At 35.0% G+C, this 27228-nt stretch overlaps 5 protein-coding genes across 7 annotated transcripts; 4 read left to right on the top strand and 1 right to left on the bottom strand.

Moving 5' to 3' along the window:
- The first annotated feature begins 107 nt into the window (after window positions 1-107).
- LOC11443127 (pentatricopeptide repeat-containing protein At2g33680) lies at window positions 108-3799 on the top strand. Its single transcript, XM_003610315.4, has 3 exons — window positions 108-2296; window positions 2645-2731; window positions 3192-3799. The coding sequence occupies exons 1-2, from the start codon at window positions 142-144 to the stop codon at window positions 2692-2694; spliced, it is 2205 nt and encodes a 734-aa protein (XP_003610363.1). The 5' UTR covers window positions 108-141; the 3' UTR covers window positions 2695-2731; window positions 3192-3799.
- A 2669-nt stretch (window positions 3800-6468) lies between these two features.
- On the top strand, window positions 6469-9264 carry LOC11442694 (tRNA pseudouridine synthase A). 2 transcript variants are annotated; one of them, XM_024782764.2, is made up of 3 exons: window positions 6469-6622; window positions 7302-8591; window positions 8698-9264. In XM_024782764.2, exons 2-3 carry the CDS (start codon window positions 7336-7338, stop codon window positions 9032-9034), a joined length of 1593 nt encoding a protein of 530 aa, XP_024638532.1. In that variant the 5' UTR covers window positions 6469-6622; window positions 7302-7335; the 3' UTR covers window positions 9035-9264. The 2 variants fall into 2 exon arrangements, with proteins under 2 accessions (XP_024638532.1, XP_039688493.1); XM_039832559.1 differs by having other exon boundaries at window positions 6500-6622; window positions 7349-8591.
- Window positions 9265-13921: 4657 nt separating this feature from the next.
- LOC11440088 (tRNA pseudouridine synthase A) lies at window positions 13922-26792 on the top strand. 2 transcript variants are annotated; one of them, XM_024782763.2, is made up of 3 exons: window positions 13922-14076; window positions 24833-26122; window positions 26229-26792. In XM_024782763.2, the coding sequence occupies exons 2-3, from the start codon at window positions 24867-24869 to the stop codon at window positions 26563-26565; spliced, it is 1593 nt and encodes a 530-aa protein (XP_024638531.1). In that variant the 5' UTR covers window positions 13922-14076; window positions 24833-24866; the 3' UTR covers window positions 26566-26792. The 2 variants fall into 2 exon arrangements, with proteins under 2 accessions (XP_024638531.1, XP_039688491.1); XM_039832557.1 differs by having other exon boundaries at window positions 13950-14076; window positions 24880-26122.
- LOC112421339 (uncharacterized) lies at window positions 14615-17810 on the top strand. Its single transcript, XM_024782765.2, has 3 exons — window positions 14615-15037; window positions 15218-15340; window positions 17123-17810. Exons 1-3 carry the CDS (start codon window positions 15020-15022, stop codon window positions 17720-17722), a joined length of 741 nt encoding a protein of 246 aa, XP_024638533.1. The 5' UTR covers window positions 14615-15019; the 3' UTR covers window positions 17723-17810.
- Window positions 22205-24474, bottom strand: LOC120579855 (uncharacterized). Its single transcript, XM_039832558.1, has 2 exons — window positions 24415-24474; window positions 22205-23149 (listed from the first exon to the last, which is right to left on the bottom strand). Exon 2 carries the CDS (start codon window positions 23129-23131, stop codon window positions 22421-22423), a length of 711 nt encoding a protein of 236 aa, XP_039688492.1. The 5' UTR covers window positions 23132-23149; window positions 24415-24474; the 3' UTR covers window positions 22205-22420.
- Window positions 26793-27228: the final 436 nt, after the last annotated feature.

Here is a 27228-nt window from a genome sequence, read left to right as displayed (position 1 = left end):
AAATACCCAAGCACTCACTCATATGATATGAATGATTCATTAATTCATCATTCTCAGTGCAGTATCCAGCAAGAAAAAAACATCGTTGGTCATATGAATCGTAAATAACCCATTAACCAACCTTAGTCAAAGGTTGTTTGGATGTCTCTTCCAAAGATCTTCCCTCCGCAACATCGTCAACTATTACAAGACCTCATAGAATGTACTCACAACAAAAACATCCTCAAAGGTCGAACACTTCACGCTCGCATTCTAAAAACTGGTTCCATCTCTTCCATTTACGTCACCAACACTTTCCTCAATCTCTACGCCAAAACCAATCACTTATCACACGCTTTAACCCTCTTTGATTCTATAAACGACAACGACAAAGACGACGTTTCATGGAACTCTCTCATCAACGCTTTCTCTCAAAACCATTCCTCTTCATCTTCTTCCTTCGCTATAAGCCTCTTTCGTCGTATGATGCGTGCCAATAATGTGATCCCTAATGCCCATACACTCGCCGGTGTTTTCTCGGCTGCTTCTAATCTTTCTGACGTAGTAGCCGGAAAACAAGCTCATTCTGTTGCAGTTAAGACTGGATGTTCTGGTGATGTATATGTGGGAAGTTCTCTTCTTAATATGTATTGTAAAACTGGTTTTGTTTTCGATGCTCGTAAACTGTTTGACAGAATGCCTGAGAGAAATACGGTTTCTTGGGCTACTATGATTTCTGGGTATGCTTCTAGTGATATTGCTGATAAGGCGGTTGAGGTTTTTGAACTTATGCGGCGTGAGGAAGAGATTCAAAATGAGTTTGCTCTCACTAGTGTTCTAAGTGCATTGACAAGTGATGTGTTTGTGTACACTGGTAGACAGGTTCATTCACTTGCTATTAAAAATGGTTTGCTTGCCATTGTCTCTGTTGCAAATGCTCTTGTCACGATGTATGCTAAATGTGGTAGCCTTGATGATGCGGTTCGGACTTTTGAGTTTTCGGGGGATAAGAATTCGATTACTTGGTCAGCCATGGTTACGGGCTATGCGCAGGGTGGGGACTCGGATAAAGCTTTGAAGCTGTTTAATAAAATGCATTCTTCTGGAGTGCTGCCTTCTGAGTTTACTTTAGTTGGGGTGATCAATGCTTGCAGTGACCTTTGTGCTGTTGTAGAAGGGAAACAGATGCATAGTTTTGCCTTCAAGTTGGGGTTTGGATTGCAATTGTATGTTTTGTCAGCTGTGGTGGATATGTATGCAAAATGTGGTAGCTTAGCGGATGCTCGTAAGGGTTTTGAGTGTGTACAGCAACCTGATGTTGTTCTTTGGACTTCTATCATAACAGGGTATGTACAGAATGGGGATTACGAAGGTGGTCTCAATCTGTATGGGAAAATGCAGATGGAGAGAGTTATCCCCAATGAACTAACAATGGCAAGTGTCCTAAGAGCTTGTTCCAGTCTGGCTGCTCTAGATCAGGGAAAGCAGATGCATGCTAGGATCATCAAGTATGGTTTCAAGTTAGAAGTTCCGATTGGAAGTGCTCTTTCTGCAATGTATACAAAGTGTGGAAGTTTGGATGATGGGTACCTTATTTTTTGGAGGATGCCTTCCAGAGATGTAATTTCGTGGAATGCAATGATATCTGGACTTTCTCAAAACGGTCATGGTAACAAAGCCTTGGAGCTGTTTGAGAAGATGTTATTGGAGGGAATAAAGCCTGATCCAGTCACGTTTGTGAATCTTCTCTCTGCCTGTAGTCATATGGGACTGGTGGATAGAGGCTGGGAGTATTTCAAGATGATGTTTGATGAGTTTAACATTGCTCCGATGGTAGAGCATTATGCTTGCATGGTTGACATCTTAAGCCGTGCAGGCAAGCTCAATGAAGCTAAAGAGTTCATTGAATCTGCAACGGTTGATCACGGTCTGTGTTTGTGGCGTATATTATTAGGAGCTTGTAAGAATCATCGGAACTACGAACTAGGTGTTTATGCTGGAGAGAAACTAGTGGAGCTAGGGTCACCAGAGTCATCTGCTTATGTATTGTTATCAAGTATATATACAGCTTTAGGGGATAGGGAAAATGTAGAGCGTGTCCGGAGGATAATGAAAGCCAGAGGGGTGAATAAAGAACCTGGCTGTAGCTGGATTGAGTTAAAGGGTTTGGTTCATGTGTTTGTTGTTGGAGATAATCAACACCCACAAGTTGATGAAATACGGTTGGAGTTAGAGTTGTTAACCAAATTGATGATAGATGAAGGATACCAACCTCTTTTGGATAGATTGCCTGAAACTGTTATTGATAATTTGACAGGTATTATTAGATAGGTTTTCCCATTCTTTACCTATCAACACAATCCATAGAATGATTTTATTTAGTTGTATGGATTGGACAGTTAGCGTGTGCTTTAATCCATAAAAAGTGCACTTTGTAATTATCTTAACCTTTGTTGAGATTATTACAAAGGGCACCTTGACCATCATCATCATCATTATCATGTCTTAAAATTTATTTGACCCATCTGCTTGCCTTTCTCTGTGATGCGAATATCTATATAAATATAGAAAGAGATATTGGTTTTTATTAATTGAAACAATTTCAGGTTTTATTCTAATTCTTCAATTTCTTTTCCTTTATTTTCATTTGATTTTATTCATGAAGATCAAGAAGGAAGCGACGAGATACAAATTTCCGTTTGCGGTGGCTTGTAGCAATACAGAAGAGACTATCTAGCTACATATGCAAAATGTAAGATTATATTGTTAATTCCATTCATAAAACCCTTTTTGATTTAGGTTTTTGCGAGAAGACTAGTTATACTTCTACATTTTCAAGAAATTTAGAGTCAGTTTAGTTTCCATTCCATTCCAATTTTCATTTTTATTTAAAAAAAATGTCACAAGTCCTTTTCTATTTTGAAAGCTTTATAGACAAGAAACAATGAAACAACAAAAACTTGTTTTTACTTTTTACCCTGATAGACCCTTATCTTGTTCCATCAGACTTTTTGCATTTGATCACTGCCTTTGTAGGTGTTTTTATAAGTTTCTTTACGTTAAAGCATGGATGTGACCCATATCATTCTTCCTCCAACTGAAAATCCTGATAGTTGTTACTCCCAAATTATTGTTTTTTATTGTTTTTAAACAATATATTCTTTTCTGATTTCAAAAACAACTCAACTTCTTGGTGGTATATTCGTTTACAGGATGGCGTTTGACTACTAACTGTTGCAATTAGTGCATTGCCGTATCTGTCTGGTGTTTTTTGCCGGTTGCTTAACAATGCAAGGATCGTCACCCACCAACAAGGAAGGTAATTGACAAGCCAATGGTCCAAATAGCCAGCAACCGAAAATTTCAAGCCTGTGACGGACATCCAGATGTTTGAAACTTTTGGGTTTGAAAATTGAAAGAAAGTTAGAGAATTTGAGGAATTACTAAAAGAGTGAAACTTCCAGCAGGATCAGCCACATCTTTCTGTTGGCCAAGAAATTTTAAAACTGGAACAGCAAAAATGTAAATTGGAAAGAGGATACTACTTGTCACTAAAGATATTATCCACCAGCGTTGCATGTAAACACCAAGCAAATGAGTCTGTCCAGCTCCACGGGATGAAATTTGAATTTGAGGAATAAAAGTCATAATGTGAAAGGTTTAGGAGATGACTCAGAAAGAACTTGCCCGATTAATGAGCTGTGTGTTTAATATAATGATACTGATTTATATAGTTTGTAGTGAAACAACTATTAATAAGTTTTCTTTTCAATTTATCAGTTTGCATCCAATTTATGTATAAAAAAACCTTGTATATCGAGAACAGAAGTTATTTAGCTATAGTAGTTGTCAAAACAAGAAATAAGTGAATGAGTAATGATATTCGTACAACCATTTTGTGACAACTTTCTTTTTCTCTCTTTATTGGTAGAAAACAATAGAGGGAAAAGACAAGAGAGACTAAAAATATAATGTGAGTATAAGAGAGAAAATTGTTCAAAAGTTATCACAAAATGATGAGAAATGATTTTATAAATATCTTTTCTCTTAGGTGAAAAGTGTGCGTATCGTCATTTAGTGTAAAAATAATGTTTACATTATGCGTGGCATTGTTAAGTTTGTTGGTTGAAATTGAGAATTATAGCTGATTATGTGGAATGTATAAGAGATGACAATGACATACAAAAAAGAAGAAAAAAATCACATGAATAAATTTGATGTGTTTAATATACAACGACAACAAAATAGATTTCAATTGCGTTAATCTCAAATGGTAAATGAGTTTTATCAAGTATATAAACCTGTCAACCCAGCATTATTTAACTCTTTATATACTTAATAACAGATGGTGACAGAAGGGCAAAACAAGACCCATATTTTAAATACTTGAATCAGAACCAAGACTCATCAGAAGTTACTAACGTGGAGGAGTTTGATGATGCAAGATAAAAACTATCATCTTCACCTACACGTTACACACTCCCGAAAGAATAGTAGTATTGAACATCAGAAGTTACTTGAATTGCCTTAGAAGTTGATTTGCTCCTGAATGATCTTCAAAATAGTCTCAACAAGCAAGAATTCAATTTAATTGCTTATTCTCGTAACAATGAGAGGTATGTGATTATCCTATAGGTTGGCAAAGGTGGTATCAGCAGACTGAAATTGAACTTGTTGTATTCTTTTATGGATATGGTATATAATACTTTATTTGTTAACACCTGCTGCAATGTTGTTATGATTGTTATTGTAGACAGCTTCCACAACCTGTATACAATCCATTTTGATCTGAATATGATGATTGTTCAACAATTGTAGCAACGCAGTGCTTGCCATAGTCCGTATTCCGTAACCAAACTTATTCCCTGTCAGAAAAAGAGCCGCATGTATGTTACGTTTTAGCGTGCCTCCTCGTGGTTTTTGCCATCTGATATTGCCTCCTGATCTTCTGTGATCTGAGGCTGCACTGTGGTTCTCATGAACTGCCCTCAAATCTTGTAATGTATCTACAGCTCTTCTTGCAACCTCAAAGCTACTTCTACTGCAATTCTCCCACACAATGCCATTCCTTTTCCACCAAATACTCCATATTCTCATTGCCATAACACAATTTGCTCACTTGATAAATTTGACCGCATATGCATTATGGCCTCCAGAAACCTTCAGCTTCTTTCACTATAGACTGAATTAGCTCCCATATTCCTACTTCCATCCATACTTCCTTTGCAGCATCACATTAAAGAAACACATGCTGCTCATTTTCCAATCCTCTTAGGCAGCAAGCACAATTTCTTCTGCAATCTGCAACACATCTTTTTGTATCAACCTCGATCTTGTTCGCAGCATACCGCATAAAGCTGTCCAAAGGAACACCTTGACTTTATTCGATATCTTCAGCTTCCGGAGCTTATCCCATTCCCCTGGTTTGCACAGATGCGAGTTATCTATGCTTCTGTCCATGATGAAATAGTATGCTGACTTAACCGAATAATTGCTATCTCGACTACATCCCCATGCTATTTTATCTTTGTCTTGCATACCTTTAGTATAACCGAGTTCAATACCATTCACCTTTAGAGACCTGAAAATTTTATAGTGAGGTCAAGAAACATTTGTGGCCCTTGACAAACTAGGCTAAGAAAACATCTATGATTAGTTTATCATTTAATATATTTTATAACTAAATTAACCTCATTTCTCCAACCAAACTTCATGTCCATATTCAGCTTTACCAAACTTCATCTATGATGTAGAAAATCTGAATCATAATCAGCTTAGTAACTGGTGCTCGTTACTGTGAAGAAACATGGTATTAGAGGGCTAAAGGTCATACTCATTAAAGAGCATATGAATACTCATGTGGTTACATATTGAATTAGATTGAAAAGTGTGTACATGATATATATATAGCACTCTGAGTTATGATTCATTATTTTCTAGAAAAACAATACTGTAAAGCAGACATTACTGGTATATAATTTTCTAAAAATAATATTTACAATATTAAGAATTTTACATTGTTACCTCGAGGTGCTTAGTTTCGATCACCTGAAAAAGAGTTGTTCCTCAGTTAGAAAACAAAATACATTGAACCGTAAAAATAACTTTTATGGTGCCATTATTTTCATGTGAAAAACATTTCGGTCAACGCAATGGTACTCTTCAAAGTTTGGTTGGTTATGTATTTAGTAACGAATTATTCATATTATGTCAAATTTTGAATGAATTTTACCTATAAGGTATTGGTACTCAACCAAACTCCAGAATACATAAGAACTTACCAAATAATTTTACTTAAAAAAGTGAATTTTGATATCTTTGCACACTTAAAAATTAATGACTTCTCAATTCAACTTCCCTATATTCTCTAAAGTAGGAAGTTGTCTCCAGTAAAATGAGGGGGTAGATTGAGAAATCATCAAAAGAAATTGTTTGGAGGCCAAATAAAAAAAACAAAAAAAATTAAAAAATGACCAAAACCCGTATCCAACGAATTCGGGGGCCCAATAAAAACACACTCACTTCGTTTTCTCGGATGGATGCAGTTTCTTTTGTTATCGTGCGTGATTCTGAAATGAGGGTTTAAGGTTGTTCCGACCATTGTCTCACGTTGTTGTTCTCTCTTTCGTCTGATCTACTTCTGGTAATAACTACCTTTTCTTCATTCTCTTATGTTTTATTTTTGTTGAAAATAAATAATATATAAACTTAAAGTGGTTATAGTTTCATAAATTCTCTGTTAATTCAACAATTTAAATTGATTTCTATAGTTTCTTCCCTTATTTTATAACTGCTTTGAATTCATATATAGCAAATTAAAAAACCAAAAAATATATATCATTTTAAGCTTATTTGGCACTAAGGGATAACATTGGAGAGTTTTTGGAGGGGAGAGCTTGCTTTTCAATTTTAAATTAAGCGTGATTAAAGTACTATGTGATCGTCTAGAAGTCCTAGCTCAACTGGCAAATGCCGAAATTGCAAGGCCGGACGTCATGACCCGGGTTCGAACCCAGGACCTCACAGTTGTGTGCGAGTTTTTTTTCAGTGGATTACCACTTCATCTAAGACCAAAAAAAAAAAAAAAGTACTATGTGATCATTTATCATGTTTTTTCAATTTTTAAAAAATATCTAATATGTTTTAAAATATAGACTTAGCCTTTCAAAGTCCTCCCCTCCCAAACAGACCCTAAGATTTGATTGATGAAATGGAAATTGCATCTGTAGTTATATTATATGTAACTAGAATATTGTTAAAGAATCTATAGTGTAACTTAGGATCTGTTTTTATTTGTATTAATATATCTAGCTATCGTTTAGGTTTGTGGCATCGGATTCTTATCGCTTATAAATAATGGAAAACTCAGATAAAACTCCGTCAATTTCATCATCTCCAGCGTTACCTTCAGCTGTCGCGGAAGAGCCAGCGACCAAGAAGGTGAAGATGTCTACCACTACTTCTGATGATGAAGGATGTACAACTGCTGAAGGAAGTAAGGTAAGATACAAGCGCCGTAAGGTAGCTATTTTCTTTGCTTACTGCGGTGTTGGTTATCAGGGTATGCAGAAAAACCCTGGTGCAAAGACTATTGAAGGTGAACTAGAAGAAGCTTTGTATGTTTCTGGAGCTGTACCTGAACAGGATCGTGGACTTTCTAAACGGTATGACTGGGCTCGGTCAGCTAGAACTGATAAAGGAGTTAGTGCTGTTGGTCAGGTTGTTTCGGGCCGATTCTATATTGATCCGCCTGGCTTTGTTGACCGCCTTAATTCAAACCTTCCCTCACAGATACGAATTTTTGGTTTTAAGCGAGTGACTGCTTCTTTTAGTGCTAAGAAGTTTTGTGATCGGAGGAGGTATGTTTATCTCATCCCTGTGTTTGCTCTTGATCCATGTTGTCATCGCGATAGAGAGACTGTGTTGGCTAGTTTAGGGTCTGAAAATGAGCTTGTTAAGTGTTTGCCGTGTTCTGAGAGAGGCCGAAAAGTGGAAGGTGTGGTTGGTAATAGTAAGCGCAATCTTGAGCTAGAAGCTGTGGATGTTGAGAATGGTTCATCAAACAAAAATGATGTGGTTGACTCTGGAGTTACAAAGGATGTGGAGGTTTCTTTAAGCAAAGGTGATGATAATCATTTAAATAAAGAATCCATTAATGACAATGAGGGTAAGGTTTCAGTTGAAGAAGTAAATTCTAAAACTGTGGTTTCTGATCAGGATGAGGTTGCTCCCATAAATGGTGGATCTGAGAATAATTTAGGCATTCTCGAGGAAGAAAAAGTGAACAGAGAGGATACGGCTGCCAATGGAAGTGGTTTTTGTTATGGTGAGAAGGAGAGGGAAAGATTTAACAATATTTTGAAGTGTTATGTTGGAACTCATAACTTCCATAACTTCACGACCAGAATAAAACCCGAGGATCCTTCTGCAAAACGTTTCATTATTTCATTTGATGCAAGCACCACTGTTGTAGTTGAGGGCATGGAATTTGTGAAGTGTGAGATTGTGGGACAGAGCTTCATGCTTCATCAGATACGGAAGATGATGGGGCTTGCCGTGGCAATCATGAGAAATTGTGCACCTGAGTCACTTATTGAGAAAGCTTTGCAGAAGTGAGTGCTGCTAATTTAGTATAGTTTATCTCCAACTTTATATCTGAAATATTGTGACAATCATCTAATTTAGTTTTTTATTTTTATTTTTTCGTCCAAAATGCAGGGATGTTAGCATCACTGTGCCTACTGCACCTGAGGTTGGATTATATTTAGATGAGTGCTTCTTTACTTCATATAACCAGAAGTGGAAAGATACCCACGAAGAGGTGTCAATGAAAGCATATGAGAAGGAGGCTGAGGATTTCAAAATGCAGTACATATATCCTCATATTGCTTCCACAGAATATAAGGAAGGAACTGTTGGCCTATGGTTGCATTCTTTGAACCATAGAAACTATCCAGATCTGCGCATCCTTGACGGGGAAGGTGTCACGAATGACAAGAAAGTTGAAGTTGACATGAATGACAAGAAAACTGAAATTGAAGTTGTAACCGAATGAAACTTTTTTCGTGCCGGTCATTGTAGAACTCATTCTTTTTAATTGGTTTATGCCTTCCTTTGACATTTCAGACATATTATACTTATCTATACTGCTACGCATCATAGACAATTATATGCAGGACATGGCCCTTTTCGTGTCTATTATTTTGTTGAGACACTTAGGAAAGGGAAATGGAAGAGTATTTTCATTACTTCATTGTGTTATTTAAATTTTCTTTTTGTTCACTATGTCCTGATAACCAACACCGCAGTAAGGGTTTAGGGTGTCCTGATAACCAACACCGCAGTATTTTCTTTTTCCATTAAGCTTAGGTGGCAATCTAGTTAAATAATGCTCCGATTATCCAATTTGATGTTTCCAAAGGTCTCAAGCACACCTTTTCTTTGATACATTTTGTAAAGTTATGAGGAACATGAATACATTTCGAAAAAATTAACCTTATGTCTTCACATTTTTACTTGAGCTTTGTTGTTGCGTTTATCATGACTCATGCGCTTCAACCTTGGAATGAATTGCCTTAGAAGTTGATTTGCTCCTGAATAATCTTCAAAATAGTCTCAACAAGAAACAATTCAATTTAATATTTTAATTGTTTATACTCAAAACAACGAGTGGTCTGTGATTATCCTCTATTATTTGAGTACTTAATTTTTCTTTGAAATTGAATTGCACTTTTTTTTGTTTATGATCTGGTATTAGCATAGCAGACTGAAATTGAACTTGTATTCCTTTATAGATATGGTATATACTAATTTCCTTGTTAACAAATAAGGCACTCACTTGATATCTCTTATGAACTGACTTGGTATATACCTATTTTTGTACCATTGATTTGATGCAAAGATACATATATAGTACCACTATACATTCTTTTTTTGTTTGTTGAGAGAATTATAGCTGTTTTAAGATTTTTGGGGTCATTCATAAACATAGTTCATTTTTGCTAGTTGTAACTTGTGTGTGTTTACATTTGGGTTTGTGAAAGCAGGGTCCTGATGGATATATTGTTGATTGTGTTCATGTTCACACCAACCAGCTTTTGATCACCCTGACCTCAAAAATCACAAGATTTAGGTGAATTACTACTTTTCTATCTCATCTAATGCTTTACGATCCAAAATTCTCAACTTGACTCGATTAGCTTGAATTTGTTGTATCTTTCTTTTGAGGATCATTTTGTTTCTTGTTTGAATTTCAAACAATCTCAGGTTAGTGATGCAAATTAGGCTGAATTTCCATCCAAAAGGGTTCACTTTTGGAGATAGCAAAATCTCTTCAAATTGAAAGCCTTTGACTCAGGTTTGGCACAAAATTGGGATGTGTTCTGAAGAAACAATTCTTTATCAGAAGTACAAATAATGATATGACATATTAAGAACTGGATCTATCCAGAATTTTTTTAAGAAGAACCAAAGAAGCATCCCTCGGCAAATCCTGCTAAACCTTTACCTAACATCATCTCTCAGAGTGGACATCAGATACTGGCACTACCATCATACTCGTAAGTCATAATGCAGCTACATCAAGGTCATGTCAATACTAGCTCCTAAGAAAATATTCATTCCAAGATCATTCTACAAAAATTATTAGCTAGAACCTCTTAGAAAATACACATCTTCTGATAGTACTTGCTTAAATTAAAAGTCCTCTAATATTTGGCATCTCTTATATCGGTTCTCAGTTATTTTGTCTCTTATACAATTTCTTCCATCTTACTTTTTGCATTTGATCATTGCATTTGTAGGTAATGAAATAAGTTTCTTCATGGTAAAGCATGGATGTCATGTGACCTATATCATTGCTTCCTCCATGGAAAAATACTGATAGCTGTTACTTCCAAATTATTGTTTTCTGTTGTTTGTAAACAAATTATTCTTTTCTCCTTTCATAAACAACCAAACTTCTTAGTGGTATATCCGTTTACAAGATCGCATTTCTCTACGGAGTGTTGCAATTTGTTCATTAGTAATGATGCTTGCAGGGGAAATACCCAATCCATGCAATGACATTAACCTTACCTTGAGCCTGAAGTAACTTTTGGGCTTGAAAATTGAAACAAAGTGAGAACATTTGTGGAATTACTAAAAGAGTGAAACTTCCAGCAATACCAGCTTTGTATCTTAAGACCAAGCATAATAATTTGTCCAGCTCCGTAAGCTTGACAGCAGAGCATTACTATTTGTGGGATGAAATTTGTATTTGACAGCTCCGTAAGTTATTTCACAGCAATAACAAAGCTTTGGATTGCTTAGTTTTATATATGAACTGCTCAGTTTTAATTTGCGCTTTAGTCGATGTGGGACTTGTAAGAACTCAAAACAAAGATACCCGCTCACAATTACCCCTTCCCTTTGCGCTACCCTGACAATCAAGAACTTGTTCTCACAATCTTTCTATTCACTCATCCATGCGCGCACACACACACACACACCTATTTGGAATGTTTAATCTTTTCTCTTCAATTTCATATGCTTAAAATCTTTTTTTATTTCTTCAATACCTCAAAGCTAGAACATTAAACATATATTTATATATCCCCCCACGAAACCTAAGCTTCATATATTTATATCTTTTTGAATTTATGCAATTCAACTCTCATTCTCATGCCTCCTTCCTTCACTCAGGTCAATTAATTGTCAGGGTTTGATTCATCTTTCTTTTCCATCAAGTTTAAGTAGCAACCTAGTTTTTTTTTTTTAATCTAGTAACAACCTAGTTAAATAGTGCTCCTATTATCCAATTTGATTCTAATATGATGTTTCTAAATATCTTAGGCACGCTTTTTTCATTTACACATTTTGTAAAATGATGATGAACACGAATATAGTTTGAAAATTTTTACCTTATGTATTTGCATTTTCACTTAATCTTTTCTTGTTGCGTTTAACATGATTCATGGGCTTCAACCTTGGAATGAATTGCCTTAGAAGTTGATTTGCTCCTGAATGATCTTCAAAATAGTCTCAACAAGCAAGAATTCAATTTAATTGCTTATTCTCGTAACAATGAGAGGTATGTGATTATCCTATAGGTTGGCAAAGGTGGTATCAGCAGACTGAAATTGAACTTGTTGTATTCTTTTATGGATATGGTATATAATACTTTATTTGTTAACACCTGCTGCAATGTTGTTATGATTGTTATTGTAGACAGCTTCCACAACCTGTATACAATCCATTTTGATCTGAATATGATGATTGTTCAACAATTGTAGCAACGCAGTGCTTGCCATAGTCCGTATTCCGTAACCAAACTTATTCCCTGTCAGAAAAAGAGCCGCATGTATGTTACGTTTTAGCGTGCCTCCTCGTGGTTTTTGCCATCTGATATTGCCTCCTGATCTTCTGTGATCTGAGGCTGCACTGTGGTTCTCATGAACTGCCCTCAAATCTTGTAATGTATCTACAGCTCTTCTTGCAACCTCAAAGCTACTTCTACTGCAATTCTCCCACACAATGCCATTCCTTTTCCACCAAATACTCCATATTCTCATTGCCATAACACAATTTGCTCACTTGATAAATTTGACCGCATATGCATTATGGCCTCCAGAAACCTTCAGCTTCTTTCACTATAGACTGAATTAGCTCCCATATTCCTACTTCCATCCATACTTCCTTTGCAGCATCACATTAAAGAAACACATGCTGCTCATTTTCCAATCCTCTTAGGCAGCAAGCACAATTTCTTCTGCAATCTGCAACACATCTTTTTGTATCAACCTCGATCTTGTTCGCAGCATACCGCATAAAGCTGTCCAAAGGAACACCTTGACTTTATTCGATATCTTCAGCTTCCGGAGCTTATCCCATTCCCCTGGTTTGCACAGATGCGAGTTATCTATGCTTCTGTCCATGATGAAATAGTATGCTGACTTAACCGAATAATTGCTATCTCGACTACATCCCCATGCTATTTTATCTTTGTCTTGCATACCTTTAGTATAACCGAGTTCAATACCATTCACCTTTAGAGACCTGAAAATTTTATAGTGAGGTCAAGAAACATTTGTGGCCCTTGACAAACTAGGCTAAGAAAACATCTATGATTAGTTTATCATTTAATATATTTTATAACTAAATTAACCTCATTTCTCCAACCAAACTTCATGTCCATATTCAGCTTTACCAAACTTCATCTATGATGTAGAAAATCTGAATCATAATCAGCTTAGTAACTGGTGCTCGTTACTGTGAAGAAACATGGTATTAGAGGGCTAAAGGTCATACTCATTAAAGAGCATATGAATACTCATGTGGTTACATATTGAATTAGATTGAAAAGTGTGTACATGATATATATATAGCACTCTGAGTTATGATTCATTATTTTCTAGAAAAACAATACTGTAAAGCAGACATTACTGGTATATAATTTTCTAAAAATAATATTTACAATATTAAGAATTTTACATTGTTACCTCGAGGTGCTTAGTTTCGATCACCTGAAAAAGAGTTGTTCTTCAGTTAGAAAACAAAATACATTGAACCGTAAAAATAACTTTTATGGTGCCATTATTTTCATGTGAAAAACATTTCGGTCAACGCAATGGTACTCTTCAAAGTTTGGTTGGTTATGTATTTAGTAACGAATTATTCATATTATGTCAAATTTTGAATGAATTTTACCTATAAGGTATTGGTACTCAACCAAACTCCAGAATACATAAGAACTTACCAAATAATTTTACTTAAAAAAGTGAATTTTGATATCTTTGCACACTTAAAAATTAATGACTTCTCAATTCAACTTCCCTATATTCTCTAAAGTAGGAAGTTGTCTCCAGTAAAATGAGGGGGTAGATTGAGAAATCATCAAAAGAAATTGTTTGGAGGCCTAATAAAAAAAACAAAAAAAATAAAAAAATGACCAAAACCCGTATCCAACGAATTCGGGGGCCCAATAAAAACACACTCACTTCGTTTTCTCGGATGGATGCAGTTTCTTTTGTTATCGTGCGTGATTCTGAAATGAGGGTTTAAGGTTGTTCCGACCATTGTCTCACGTTGTTGTTCTCTCTTTCGTCTGATCTACTTCTGGTAATAACTACCTTTTCTTCATTCTCTTATGTTTTATTTTTGTTGAAAATAAATAATATATAAACTTAAAGTGGTTATAGTTTCATAAATTCTCTGTTAATTCAACAATTTAAATTGATTTCTATAGTTTCTTCCCTTATTTTATAACTGCTTTGAATTCATATATAGCAAATTAAAAAACCAAAAAATATATATCATTTTAAGCTTATTTGGCACTAAGGGATAACATTGGAGAGTTTTGGAGGGGAGGGCTTGCTTTTCAATTTTAAATTAAGTGTGATTAAAGTACTATGTGATCATTTATCATGTTTTTTCAATTTTTAAAAAATATCTAATATGTTTTAAAATATAGACTTAGCCTTTCAAAGTCCTCCCCTCCCAAACAGGGGTGTGGTTATGGTGCATAAGGATTTTCCTTATGCACCCTGCATAAGGATTGCTAATAGGGCCCATTAATAGTAGCCCAACAAATTTTCTGCTTCCTACACCCCCCAAAACAGAAAACAAGTAAAACTGGCAAAACAAAATAAAATATTCATTTCATCAAAATTCATTTCTTCAACAACCACCTCTCTTTCACCTCTCACCGGAAACCGTCGCCGTTAACTATCGCCGTCGTTCTTCACCACTGTATCAATCGCCATCATTTCTCAAGGTCGTCGTTCTCCACCACTGTTTTGATTTCCCCACCATCGTCGTTCTTCCAATCGCCGTTCTTCACCTTCCACCACCATCGGAACACGAGGTCCATCGGAAACAACCTCCACCACCGGAAACACTAGCCGCCGTTCTTCATCAACACAAGGTCGTCATTCTTCACCACCGGAGACACCGTCGTTCACTACACCAGCTCTTCACCACCACCGTCGTCGCCGTTCACTTCCAACACCGTCGTTCACTTCCAACGCCTTCGTTCACTACAACATCTTCAACAAACAGCAACATGTCGAAATCAAATCAGGTTTGCACTGGACTTCTTTATTGATCGTAAATTTGATTTCAACCAAAACCATTTTTACGTGGAAATGGTTTCTATGTGTTGTACACTAAAACCATTTGGTGCTGGTAATTGTTTTCTTTGGATTAATGACTCAAGTATATTATAATCATCTGATGCTGGTAATTGATTTCTTTGATCCAGGTTAACAAATCTAACGACGGGGGGCCAATTCCAAACTTCAGTATTGGACTTACGCAATTAGAGCAGGAGCAAGCATCTGATGAAGATAAAGGAAAAAAAAAGGGTAAAAAGATGGAAAAAAGGGTAAGTCTTCAATTCTATCTGCTGTCATTTTTAGTACGAGCAATAATTTCTTCGTTGATTTTTTAGTACGAGCAATAATTTGTTCATTATGCTGCAATGTTGTTCAATTGAAAGGTATTTTTCATTGATTCTGAAATAAATTGTTTTATCTATGTTTCTTTGATGTTTTGATTTCATCAATCTCAATTTGTTGTTGTATAGTTCATGCTATGTTTTTAATTGTTGCTGGATGTATGCTCTATGATTCATGTTTTGACTCTTCGTGCTTAACACTGAACTGCTAGTGATAGTTAACCTATGATATGAAGCATGCACTCGGACACACACAGTGCTGATACGACACGTCAGACACAATTTGAGAAAATTAGACAATTCAATGTAATCACATGTGTCCTGTCATCATTTGATTTGATACGCTATGTAGCACGGACACTTCTATTTGACGAGGATTTGGTTTGTCTGAATATCCATAACCAATAAGATCAATAGAGTATATGCGGTGGGATTTTGCTAGGTCTGGAATATTTTTCCTCCAGTGATCACTGCAATGAAGTGTATTCTCAATCACTCAAAATAACTGCAGAACCAAACAGACCTAGCTATAAGACCCTTACAATAAATATGTGATATAATATGTGTCCTGCATTTTCTAATTGAAATGAAAGAACATGACTGCATGTTTCTTAATCAAATTTCTAGATACCTCTATTCATGAAAAAATTCAAGAATAAAGATCCCTATAATTCACAGTCACTTGTAAACTAATAAGATAGTCTACTGTGTTGTGTCTTATATTTCAACACTGATATGATGGATAAATGTATCTAATAAGATAGAAGCAAATATCTGAAGACCATATGATGCTGTCAGTTATTCTAACTGTTGCTCCTCCCTATTAGCTCTCTTCCATATATTTGGTTATGCAATATAAGGTCTTTATTCCAAGTTCAAAAAACAAGAAAATGTGAGTGAGTAATCACTTTTGAGAAAAGGAATTCTTCACTGAACTCCATCTACAATTCACAAATCACAAGATACATAAGTTTAGAAAATTTATGTGAGCCTAACTGATAGGAATAGGATCACACATAACAAATTCATGCACTGCTTGGACTTGCACAATGTTGAATGTTGGAAATAACATATGAATGGTGGAATGGTAGTTCTGGGTGAGCATCAAGTCTCACGAGAGGCTTCAATCCAAGAGGAAAAAAAACTGAATTGAATTTGTCTTGAACTCTCTCTGCATTTGTGTGTGTCTGCATCGTCTTATATCTCTCTCTGGCCCACTTGAATTTTTCTTAACTACAAAGTTTCAATTGTTTCATTGAACACTGAGATGATAAATACATGTGTTTGATAAGATAGAAGAAAAAATCTAAAGACCGTTGGTTATTGGTAGTTATTCTAAATTTCTAATAGTGACATCTCTATGTTAGCACTTTTTTCGTGTATTTGGGACTCTTATATAACGAGTTCTTTAGTTTTAATTCAAAATACAAGAAAACATGAGAGGAAACTTACAAGAGGAATGTCTGAAGGTCTGTTCTTTAGAAACTTAGACAAAATATGTGAGTGTTCATTAAACTATATATCTATAATTTGCAAGATCACAATGTAATCTGTTTCCTCTTATGGTTCTGGACATAACCCTTGATTCTAAGGTGAACCACATTAATTAACTTTAATTGAGTTCTTATGTGTTTTGTTTTTTCACAGAAGTTCCAACCATTGTACTCCAAAACCATAAGATGTATTTAATGGTTTTCTTTGCTCATGCAGGTGAAAAAAACTAAAGAGCTAGAGCCATTGCCATCATTCAGTATTGGACTAACTCAAATGGAAGAGGAGGGCAGGAATGAAGAGGCTAAAAGTTCAGATGTGGAAAATGAGGAAAATGCAAAGCAAAGACTGAGGCATAAGATGAGTATACCTAAGGTATATGATCTTATGAATTCAGTAAATGGCAAACAAAGAAAGGATGAGATCATTAACGTATTGAATGAAAGTGGCTTTGGGGGAATGGTTCATATCTGCAACTGGAACAGAGTCCATACTTTCTTTGTGGATTGGATGGTTAAAAACTTTGACAAAGAGAACATGTGGATAGCATTAAGCAAGACCGAGGTACTTCCATTGAAAGAGGAAGATGTACATCGGGTCTATGAGCTTCCAATGGTGGGGAAGCAGATTAACCTTGATCTCTGCTCTGTGGAAGCAATTAAGAGATTGAGGATAGAATTAGGGCTGAATGGAAATTATTCTGCTTCTGTAAGGGTGACTAATTTGGAGAGAATATTGAAGACTCAAGAGAATCCAAAAGCTTGGGTGAAGGGTGCAATATGTTTTATCATTCACAAAATTAGGTGTATGGAATACTGAAACCATAAGTATGGTATAATGGTTTTGATAGTGTTCTAGGTAAAACCATACTTATGGTGTAATGGTTTTGATCAAAATTATTATTGGTAAATGGTTCTAATGGTTTTCTTAATAAAAACAAATGTGATAAACAGTTATTTTAGGCCCAAGAATGTTGAATTTAATTAAAATTTGCTCAAAATTAGGTGTATGGAATACTGAAACCATAAGTATGGTATAATGGTTTTGATAGTGTACTAGGTAAAACCATACTTATGGTGTAATGGTTTTGATCGAAATTATTATCCGTACATGGTTCTAATGGTCTTCTAAATAAAAACAAATGTAATAAACAGTTATTTTAGGCCCAAGAATGTTGAATTTAATTAAAATTTGATCAAAATTAGGTGTATGGAATACTAAAACCATATTTATGGTGTAATGGTTTTGATAGTGTACTAGGTAAAACCATACTTATGGTGTAATGGTTTTGATCAAAATTATTATCCGTACATGGTTCTAATGGTTTTCTAAATAAAAACAAATGTGATAAACAGTTATTTTAGGCCCAAGAATGTTGAATTTAATTAAAATTTGATCAAAATTAGGTGTATGGAATACTGAAACCATACTTATGGTATAACGGTTTTGATAGTGTACTAGGTAAAACCATACTTATGGTGTAATGGTTTTGATCGAAATTATTATCCGTACATGGTTCTAATGGTCTTCTAAATAAAAACAAATGTGATAAACAGTTATTTTAGGCCCAAGAATGTTGAATTTAATTAAAATTTGCTCAAAATTAGGTGTATGGAATACTAAAACCATACTTATGGTGTAATGGTTTTGATAGTGTACTAGGTAAAACCATACTTATGGTGTAATGGTTTTGATCAAAATTATTATCCGTACATGGTTCTAATAGTTTTCTAAATAAAAACAAATGTGATAAAAAGTTATTTTAGGCCCAAGAATGTTGAATTTAATTAAAATTTGATCAAAATTAGGTGTATGGAATACTGAAACCATAAGTATGGTATAATGGTTTTGATAGTGTACTAGGTAAAACCATATTTATTGTGTAATGGTTTTGATCAAAATTATTATCCGTACATGGTTCTAATGGTTTTCTAAATAAAAACAAATGTGATAAATAGTTATTTTAGGCCCAAGAATGTTGAATTTAATTAAAATTTGATCAAAATTAGGTGTATGGAATACTGAAACCATAAGTATGGTATAATGGTTTTGATAGTGTACTAGGTAAAACCATACTTATTGTGTAATGGTTTTGATCAAAATTATTATCCGTACATGGTTCTAATAGTTTTCTAAATAAAAACAAATGTGATAAAAAGTTATTTTAGGCCCAAGAATGTTGAATTTAATTAAAATTTGATCAAAATTAGGTGTATGGAATACTGAAACCATAAGTATGGTATAATGGTTTTGATAGTGTACTAGGTAAAACCATATTTATTGTGTAATGGTTTTGATCAAAATTATTATCCGTACATGGTTCTAATGGTTTTCTAAATAAAAACAAATGTGATAAATAGTTATTTTAGGCCCAAGAATGTTGAATTTAATTAAAATTTGATCAAAATTAGGTGTATGGAATACTGAAACCATAAGTATGGTATAATGGTTTTGATAGTGTACTAGGTAAAACCATACTTATTGTGTAATGGTTTTGATCAAAATTATTATCCGTACATGGTTCTAATGGTTTTCTAAATAAAAACAAATGTGATAAACAGTTATTTTAGGCCCAAGAATGTTGAATTTAATTAAAATTTGATCAAAATTAGGTGTATGGAATACTGAAACCATAAGTATGGTATAATGGTTTTGATAGTGTACTAGGTAAAACCATACTTATGATGTAATGGTTTTGATCAAAATTATTATCCGTACATGGTTCTAATGGTTTTCTAAATAAAAACAAATGTGATAAACAGTTATTTTAGGCCCAAGAATGTTGAATTTAATTAAAATTTGATCAAAATTAGGTGTATGGAATACTAAAACCATACTTATGGTGTAATGGTTTTGATAGTGTACTAGGTAAAACCATACTTATGGTGTAATGGTTTTGATCAAAATTATTATTGGTACATGGTTCTAATGGTTTTGATAGTGTTCTATGTAAAAACATATGTGATAAGAATGTTCAATTTAATTAAAATTTATAAGAATGTTCAAATGTGAAACCAAACTAATTGTCTAATGGTTTTGTAACAACCTATAATCATCAATACATAACAATAAAGAATGTGAATGTATAATTTCCAATAGATCATATCAAAATATTCCTAATAAAATCTATTACAAACTTATAACATAAAAACAATCAATCAGTGACCGCTTTTTTTTTTAAAGCTTCATCATCTCTCTTTTGTTTCTTCCGATTTATAAGGAATTTCTGCCTTTCTCTAGCTTTTTCATAATCACTTTTAAGTCGTTTCGTTGACTTAATTGGATTTGGTCTTTCTTTGAACTTTGGTGCAGTGGACTTCACCCCAACAGATGGTTCACCGACAGCAGCTCCTTTTGAAGACTTGGATGATGATGTCACGGAAGATGGGTCTGTACGAATACCTTTAGAAAGAAGCAACTCCTCTGCCTTTTTCCCAGCTTCAAGAACACCGTCGAGAAAAATTTGAGATGCCTCCGGATCTGCACAAAAACGTGTAGAAAGCTGAACGGTAACAGCACAAATTTGTTGATATCGTTGTGCTTGAGTGGTGTCTTCAGTGCCAACATTGATGGTAGATTTCAGCTTATCAACAGACGGACGCACATCTCTAGTCCAACGCTTTAAAACATATTGTCCAGGTATTGTCTTCAAAAAATGATACTGCACATAACCACCTAAGAACTCAAAGATCTTCAAAACATGTCGACATAAAAAGCCCCTGTTCTCAAACATACGACATGAACAACTAAAACTTTTGCTTCTAATGTCAACTGTGACAACCCTTTCATCAAATCGATCATGATCTTCAAAACTTGGGAAAAGGTTTTATTGAAGTTCTGCATCCAAAACATCAACATTGGAAGGCCCTTCATTATCATTATCAACATCATCATAATTATCATCAACCTTTTCAATTGTGAAAACTTTGAAAAACTTGTTAAAGGCAGACCCTTTTGTTGTGTCCTCCTCATGATAGTATTTGAAGGAAAGGTCATACTGCCTGTGAATAAATGCAAAGCAAGCTGGTGTGTACTTGTTGACAACGGACCGCATCAGCTGACTATTGGGATAATTATTTTTTGTTCTAGTGTTTGCAGCCTTGAAGTCCAACTCAGCATGATTATCTCTCATTCTCTGAACCATAATGTTGAAATGACTAAAGAATCAAACAAGTGAATGGTCTGGCTGCAGAAATCCACGAAGAAAAACATTGAAAGACTCACTTAACTGAGTTGTTTTCAGACCAGCTGTAAAATGTGACTTGACCCAAGCTGAAGACCAGTGCATACGATTTCCGTAAGTTTGGACAAGCCACCTAAAGTCTGAAGTAGGCCTTCCATTAAAACAATTTTTCATCATCTGATCCCAATTATAGTCGAAATCTGATTCATCGTCTACATTTGAAACCAAATTAGTTAACTCATCGAAAAATGCACTATTTGCACGAGAGCCAAGATTTTTCTTTGCATTCTCTGCCATGTGCCATGAACAAAGCCCGTGAAAAACACCTGGAAAAATATTCAGAATTGAACACAATAACGCACTAGCCTGGTCTGTATATATAGTCTGTGGTTTCTTATTGGACATACACTTCAAGAATGTTGTAAACAACCAATCAAAAGTAGCTGCTGTCTCATCGTACAATAGCGCAGCACCAAATAAAACACTCTTGCGATGATTGTCAAAACCAATAAAGGCAGATGAAATAATGACCAATAAATGACCTAAATCAGAACAAAATACAACATACATATAACTAACTTACAATAAATAATGAAACCAACCCTAAATTATAATGCATTTATGCTAGTATGTAATCACAAATTATAAGAAATCACGCCTCAGCAGTGAATAAACTCAATGATAAAACACATAGACACTAAGTATTCTAATAAGTATGTACTAAAGATCGATCACACAAGACAATTTCATTAGTGTTCTATGTAAAAATTTAATTAAAATTTGATCAAAATTAGGGGTATGGAATACTGAAACCATAAGTATGGTTTAATGGTTTTGATAGTGTCATATGTAAAACCATACTTATGGTGTAATGGTTTTAGATGAATTTATTATCGGTATATGGTTAGTATATGATGAATTTAATTTCTGGCTAAGTAAAAATGCCTGCAACTTTATCAATCTTACAGTCAATCTCGGACACATATGACAGCCACACCTAGACACTAGGTAGTTCAAAATGTACTCCTACCTACACTAACCATGCCAGAACAAAAATACAACATAATGAAAGTAAACACTAATTAAAAACCTGAGAGAAGTAAAAGATACTAACCTAATGGGCGATATTGATTGTTTGTTCGGTAAGTTGTATCAAAACTGATGACATCACCAAATAGAGAATAATCTAGTTGCATAATTCCATCTGCCCAAAAAATGCTAGCTATGTCTTCTGCAGCATCAACTTGGATATCATAGTAAAAAGATGGTTTCGAGAGAGCTTCATTTCTAAAGAATTCTTGAATTACAGTTGCTTCACCAACCACCATCTCCTTTTAACGAATTGTCATTAGATAGTTCTTTAAGTCTGAAAACCGAAAAGGAAGATTCTCCGTACCTCCAACTCCTTGACCAAGAACTTCATAAGACGTTCTCATCGACATTCCAGCTTTAGAATTTATTAGAGCTAGTTGTCCTTGAACTTCATTTACTTCTCTAAATGATCTTAGATAACACAAATGCTCTGGTTTATGTAATGGATGACAGTGAGCCATATCCCATCTATAAATCTTATACACATTCAAAACTTCATCCAGCTTCAAATATATTGCAGCTGTACAACCGACCCTTTCCTCAGGTTTTTCTTTCACTTTCACAAACTCAATAACCAGTGGATTGTCTGATGTTGGCCTGTTGTTAGGATTAAGCAAACTTCCCTTCTTGTAACCTTGTTTGTTACAAACATAACGCAAATAATGTACCTTTTCTGATTTCTTATTTTGTGAATTAATCTTCGACTTCAACATAGTCCTAATAGAAAATCCAGTGTTATATGCATAATTACCATAAAAATCTTCAACCTCTTTGATAGATTGAAAGACTAAAGACTTCCATGATTCTTCATTGCTAGGGGAGTAACATTCAGTACTATCAGCATGAATCATTGAAGAAGTTTCAACACTCAGTTGTCCACTCTCAGCATGAATCAGTGATGAAGCTTCAACACTCAGTTGTCCACTCTCAGATGAAGTTGATATCAAATCCATTGAAAACAGCAACAAACACTATTAAGAACAAACAACCATTAGCACATTAAGCATTTTTCATTCAATATACAAAACGATTAACACATCAATGCATGTAAATTTGCAGATTAAGCATTCAAGATCAGAAAAGTAGACAAGGACTGAAAAAACTACAAACAATAACACATCAATGCTCTTATTTTTCAATCTAATATTCCTAAAAGTTTCGCATAAATCTTTGCCTGACTTGAATAATGAGTTATTCACTCTTGTTTATCATCGGCTTAAATTCGATTGTATAGCTATAAATTCCATTTTTCTTGGTTACAAACCAGGAATAAAAGGACTCCTCTTTTCACTGCATATCATATTAGGTTCTAGAAGTGACAATTTTATGTGATTAACAGTTTTATGTGATACATTGATTTTCATAAGTTGTAAATTTTAGGTATCATACAACTTTCAATAAGTGTCCTGGAGTTTGTGACACAAGAGTTTTATGTCTGAAACTATATAGAAAAATAAACTTGTTTGGTTCTGACTAGGTTTGGATATTGTTTTTACAGAAATCAATTGTAGCAAATATAAGTTATTACATGATACAATAGTCCTCAAATATAGTAAAATGTTAATGTCTGAAACTATATAGCAAATAAACTTGTTTGGTTCTGATTCTTAATGCATCTAATTTTAGTCTCTTAATGACACTTCACATCAAAATTGTAAGACTCTGAACAATAATTTTGTAAATCATGTTCAATGACACTTCACATGAAAAACTTTATCTGCTGTTTCATATCCTTTACTTATGGTTTCAGGTTGAGAAAGAATTCTATGTTGAGGAATTAGTGTTTCCTTATAAGCAAAATCATAAATTCAACACAGAAACAGGGAATACAAACAAACAATAAATCTTTGCCTGAAAAAACTACAAACAATAACACATCAATGCTCTTATTTTTGAGGAATTAGTGTTTCCTTATAAGCCAAATCATAAATTCAATACAGAAACAGGGAATACAAACAAACAATAAATCTTTGCCTGAAAAAACCACAAACAATAACACATCAATGCTCTTATTTTTGAGGAATTAGTGTTTCCTTATAAGCCAAATCATAAATTCAACACAGAAACAGGGAATACAATCTATTGAATTTATTAAGAAATTCAATAAATTCAATCACAAGAACAGGGAATGGTTCATAAATCACCAAAAATGCAGGAACAGGGAATGGTTCATAAATCACCAAAAATGCGAAATTGAAAACCGATCCAACACAGAAAAACATCACAAACGCGAAACCTGAAGGTTAATCGGAGTTGAGCGAGCGGCGAGCGGCAGAGAATGAGCGGCGAGCGGCGGTAGAGATTGAGAGGCGAGCGGCGGTAGAGATTGAGAGGCGACGGCGGCAGAGAAGCGGCGAGCAGCGATCGGCGAGGTGAGAAGAGGAAAATGAGAGTATGAGATGTGAAGGAGAGTGTGAGCTGAGATTATTACACGTGTAAAACCAATCTGAAGGTTGAAAAGAGCTTATGCAGGGTGCATAAGGGAAGCACTTATGCACCATAACTTATACCCCCAAACAGACCCTAAGATTTGATTGATGAAATGGAAATTGCATCTGTAGTTATATTATATGTAACTAGAATATTGTTAAAGAATCTATAGTGTAACTTAGGATCTGTTTTTATTTGTATTAATATATCTAGCTATCGTTTAGGTTTGTGGCATCGGATTCTTATCGCTTATAAATAATGGAAAACTCAGATAAAACTCCGTCAATTTCATCATCTCCAGCGTTACCTTCAGCTGTCGCGGAAGAGCCAGCGACCAAGAAGGTGAAGATGTCTACCACTACTTCTGATGATGAAGGATGTACAACTGCTGAAGGAAGTAAGGTAAGATACAAGCGCCGTAAGGTAGCTATTTTCTTTGCTTACTGCGGTGTTGGTTATCAGGGTATGCAGAAAAACCCTGGTGCAAAGACTATTGAAGGTGAACTAGAAGAAGCTTTGTATGTTTCTGGAGCTGTACCTGAACAGGATCGTGGACTTTCTAAACGGTATGACTGGGCTCGGTCAGCTAGAACTGATAAAGGAGTTAGTGCTGTTGGTCAGGTTGTTTCGGGCCGATTCTATATTGATCCGCCTGGCTTTGTTGACCGCCTTAATTCAAACCTTCCCTCACAGATACGAATTTTTGGTTTTAAGCGAGTGACTGCTTCTTTTAGTGCTAAGAAGTTTTGTGATCGGAGGAGGTATGTTTATCTCATCCCTGTGTTTGCTCTTGATCCATGTTGTCATCGCGATAGAGAGACTGTGTTGGCTAGTTTAGGGTCTGAAAATGAGCTTGTTAAGTGTTTGCCGTGTTCTGAGAGAGGCCGAAAAGTGGAAGGTGTGGTTGGTAATAGTAAGCGCAATCTTGAGCTAGAAGCTGTGGATGTTGAGAATGGTTCATCAAACAAAAATGATGTGGTTGACTCTGGAGTTACAAAGGATGTGGAGGTTTCTTTAAGCAAAGGTGATGATAATCATTTAAATAAAGAATCCATTAATGACAATGAGGGTAAGGTTTCAGTTGAAGAAGTAAATTCTAAAACTGTGGTTTCTGATGAGGATGAGGTTGCTCCCATAAATGGTGGATCTGAGAATAATTTAGGCATTCTCGAGGAAGAAAAAGTGAACAGAGAGGATACGGCTGCCAATGGAAGTGGTTTTTGTTATGGTGAGAAGGAGAGGGAAAGATTTAACAATATTTTGAAGTGTTATGTTGGAACTCATAACTTCCATAACTTCACGACCAGAATAAAACCCGAGGATCCTTCTGCAAAACGTTTCATTATTTCATTTGATGCAAGCACCACTGTTGTAGTTGAGGGCATGGAATTTGTGAAGTGTGAGATTGTGGGACAGAGCTTCATGCTTCATCAGATACGGAAGATGATGGGGCTTGCCGTGGCAATCATGAGAAATTGTGCACCTGAGTCACTTATTGAGAAAGCTTTGCAGAAGTGAGTGCTGCTAATTTAGTATAGTTTATCTCCAACTTTATATCTGAAATATTGTGACAATCATCTAGTTTAGTTTTTTATTTTTATTTTTTCGTCCAAAATGCAGGGATGTTAGCATCACTGTGCCTACTGCACCTGAGGTTGGATTATATTTAGATGAGTGCTTCTTTACTTCATATAACCAGAAGTGGAAAGATACCCACGAAGAGGTGTCAATGAAAGCATATGAGAAGGAGGCTGAGGATTTCAAAATGCAGTACATATATCCTCATATTGCTTCCACAGAATATAAGGAAGGAACTGTTGGCCTATGGTTGCATTCTTTGAACCATAGAAACTATCCAGATCTGCGCATCCTTGACGGGGAAGGTGTCACGAATGACAAGAAAGTTGAAGTTGACATGAATGACAAGAAAACTGAAATTGAAGTTGTAACCGAATGAAACTTTTTTCGTGCCGGTCATTGTAGAACTCATTCTTTTTAATTGGTTTATGCCTTCCTTTGACATTTCAGACATATTATACTTATCTATACTGCTACGCATCATAGACAATTATATGCAGGACATGGCCCTTTTCGTGTCTATTATTTTGTTGAGACACTTAGGAAAGGGAAATGGAAGAGTATTTTCATTACTTCATTGTGTTATTTAAATTTTCTTTTTGTTCACTATGTCCTGATAACCAACACCGCAGTAAGGGTTTAGGGTGTCCTGATAACCAACACCGCAGTATTTTCTTTTTCCATTAAGCTTAGGTGGCAATCTAGTTAAATAATGCTCCGATTATCCAATTTGATGTTTCCAAAGGTCTCAAGCACACCTTTTCTTTGATACATTTTGTAAAGTTATGAGGAACATGAATACATTTCGAAAAAATTAACCTTATGTCTTCACATTTTTACTTGAGCTTTGTTGTTGCGTTTATCATGACTCATGCGCTTCAACCTTGGAATGAATTGCCTTAGAAGTTGATTTGCTCCTGAATAATCTTCAAAATAGTCTCAACAAGAAACAATTCAATTTAATATTTTAATTGTTTATACTCAAAACAACGAGTGGTCTGTGATTATCCTCTATTATTTGAGTACTTAATTTTTCTTTGAA

Source organism: Medicago truncatula, chromosome 4 (assembly GCF_003473485.1).
Source record: "Medicago truncatula cultivar Jemalong A17 chromosome 4, MtrunA17r5.0-ANR, whole genome shotgun sequence".
Taxonomy (NCBI): domain Eukaryota; kingdom Viridiplantae; phylum Streptophyta; class Magnoliopsida; order Fabales; family Fabaceae; genus Medicago; species Medicago truncatula.
The sequence above is the reverse complement of the archived record's forward strand: the minus strand, read 5'-3'. Positions and strand labels throughout refer to the sequence as shown.

Excerpts from the sequence above, each read along its gene's own strand:
- LOC11443127 (XM_003610315.4), top strand. The coding sequence starts at position 142 with ATGTCTCTTCCAAAGATCTTCCCTCCGCAACATCGTCAACTATTACAA. Across the intron at positions 2,297-2,644 it reads TGTTATTGATAATTTGACAG|ATCAAGAAGGAAGCGACGAG; the intron begins GTATTATTAGAT and ends TTATTCATGAAG.
- LOC11442694 (XM_024782764.2), top strand. The coding sequence starts at position 7,336 with ATGGAAAACTCAGATAAAACTCCGTCAATTTCATCATCTCCAGCGTTA. Across the intron at positions 8,592-8,697 it reads ATTGAGAAAGCTTTGCAGAA|GGATGTTAGCATCACTGTGC; the intron begins GTGAGTGCTGCT and ends TCCAAAATGCAG.
- LOC112421339 (XM_024782765.2), top strand. Across the intron at positions 15,341-17,122 it reads GTAAAAAGATGGAAAAAAGG|GTGAAAAAAACTAAAGAGCT; the intron begins GTAAGTCTTCAA and ends TTGCTCATGCAG.
- LOC120579855 (XM_039832558.1), bottom strand. The coding sequence starts at position 23,131 with ATGGATTTGATATCAACTTCATCTGAGAGTGGACAACTGAGTGTTGAA.
- LOC11440088 (XM_024782763.2), top strand. The coding sequence starts at position 24,867 with ATGGAAAACTCAGATAAAACTCCGTCAATTTCATCATCTCCAGCGTTA. Across the intron at positions 26,123-26,228 it reads ATTGAGAAAGCTTTGCAGAA|GGATGTTAGCATCACTGTGC; the intron begins GTGAGTGCTGCT and ends TCCAAAATGCAG.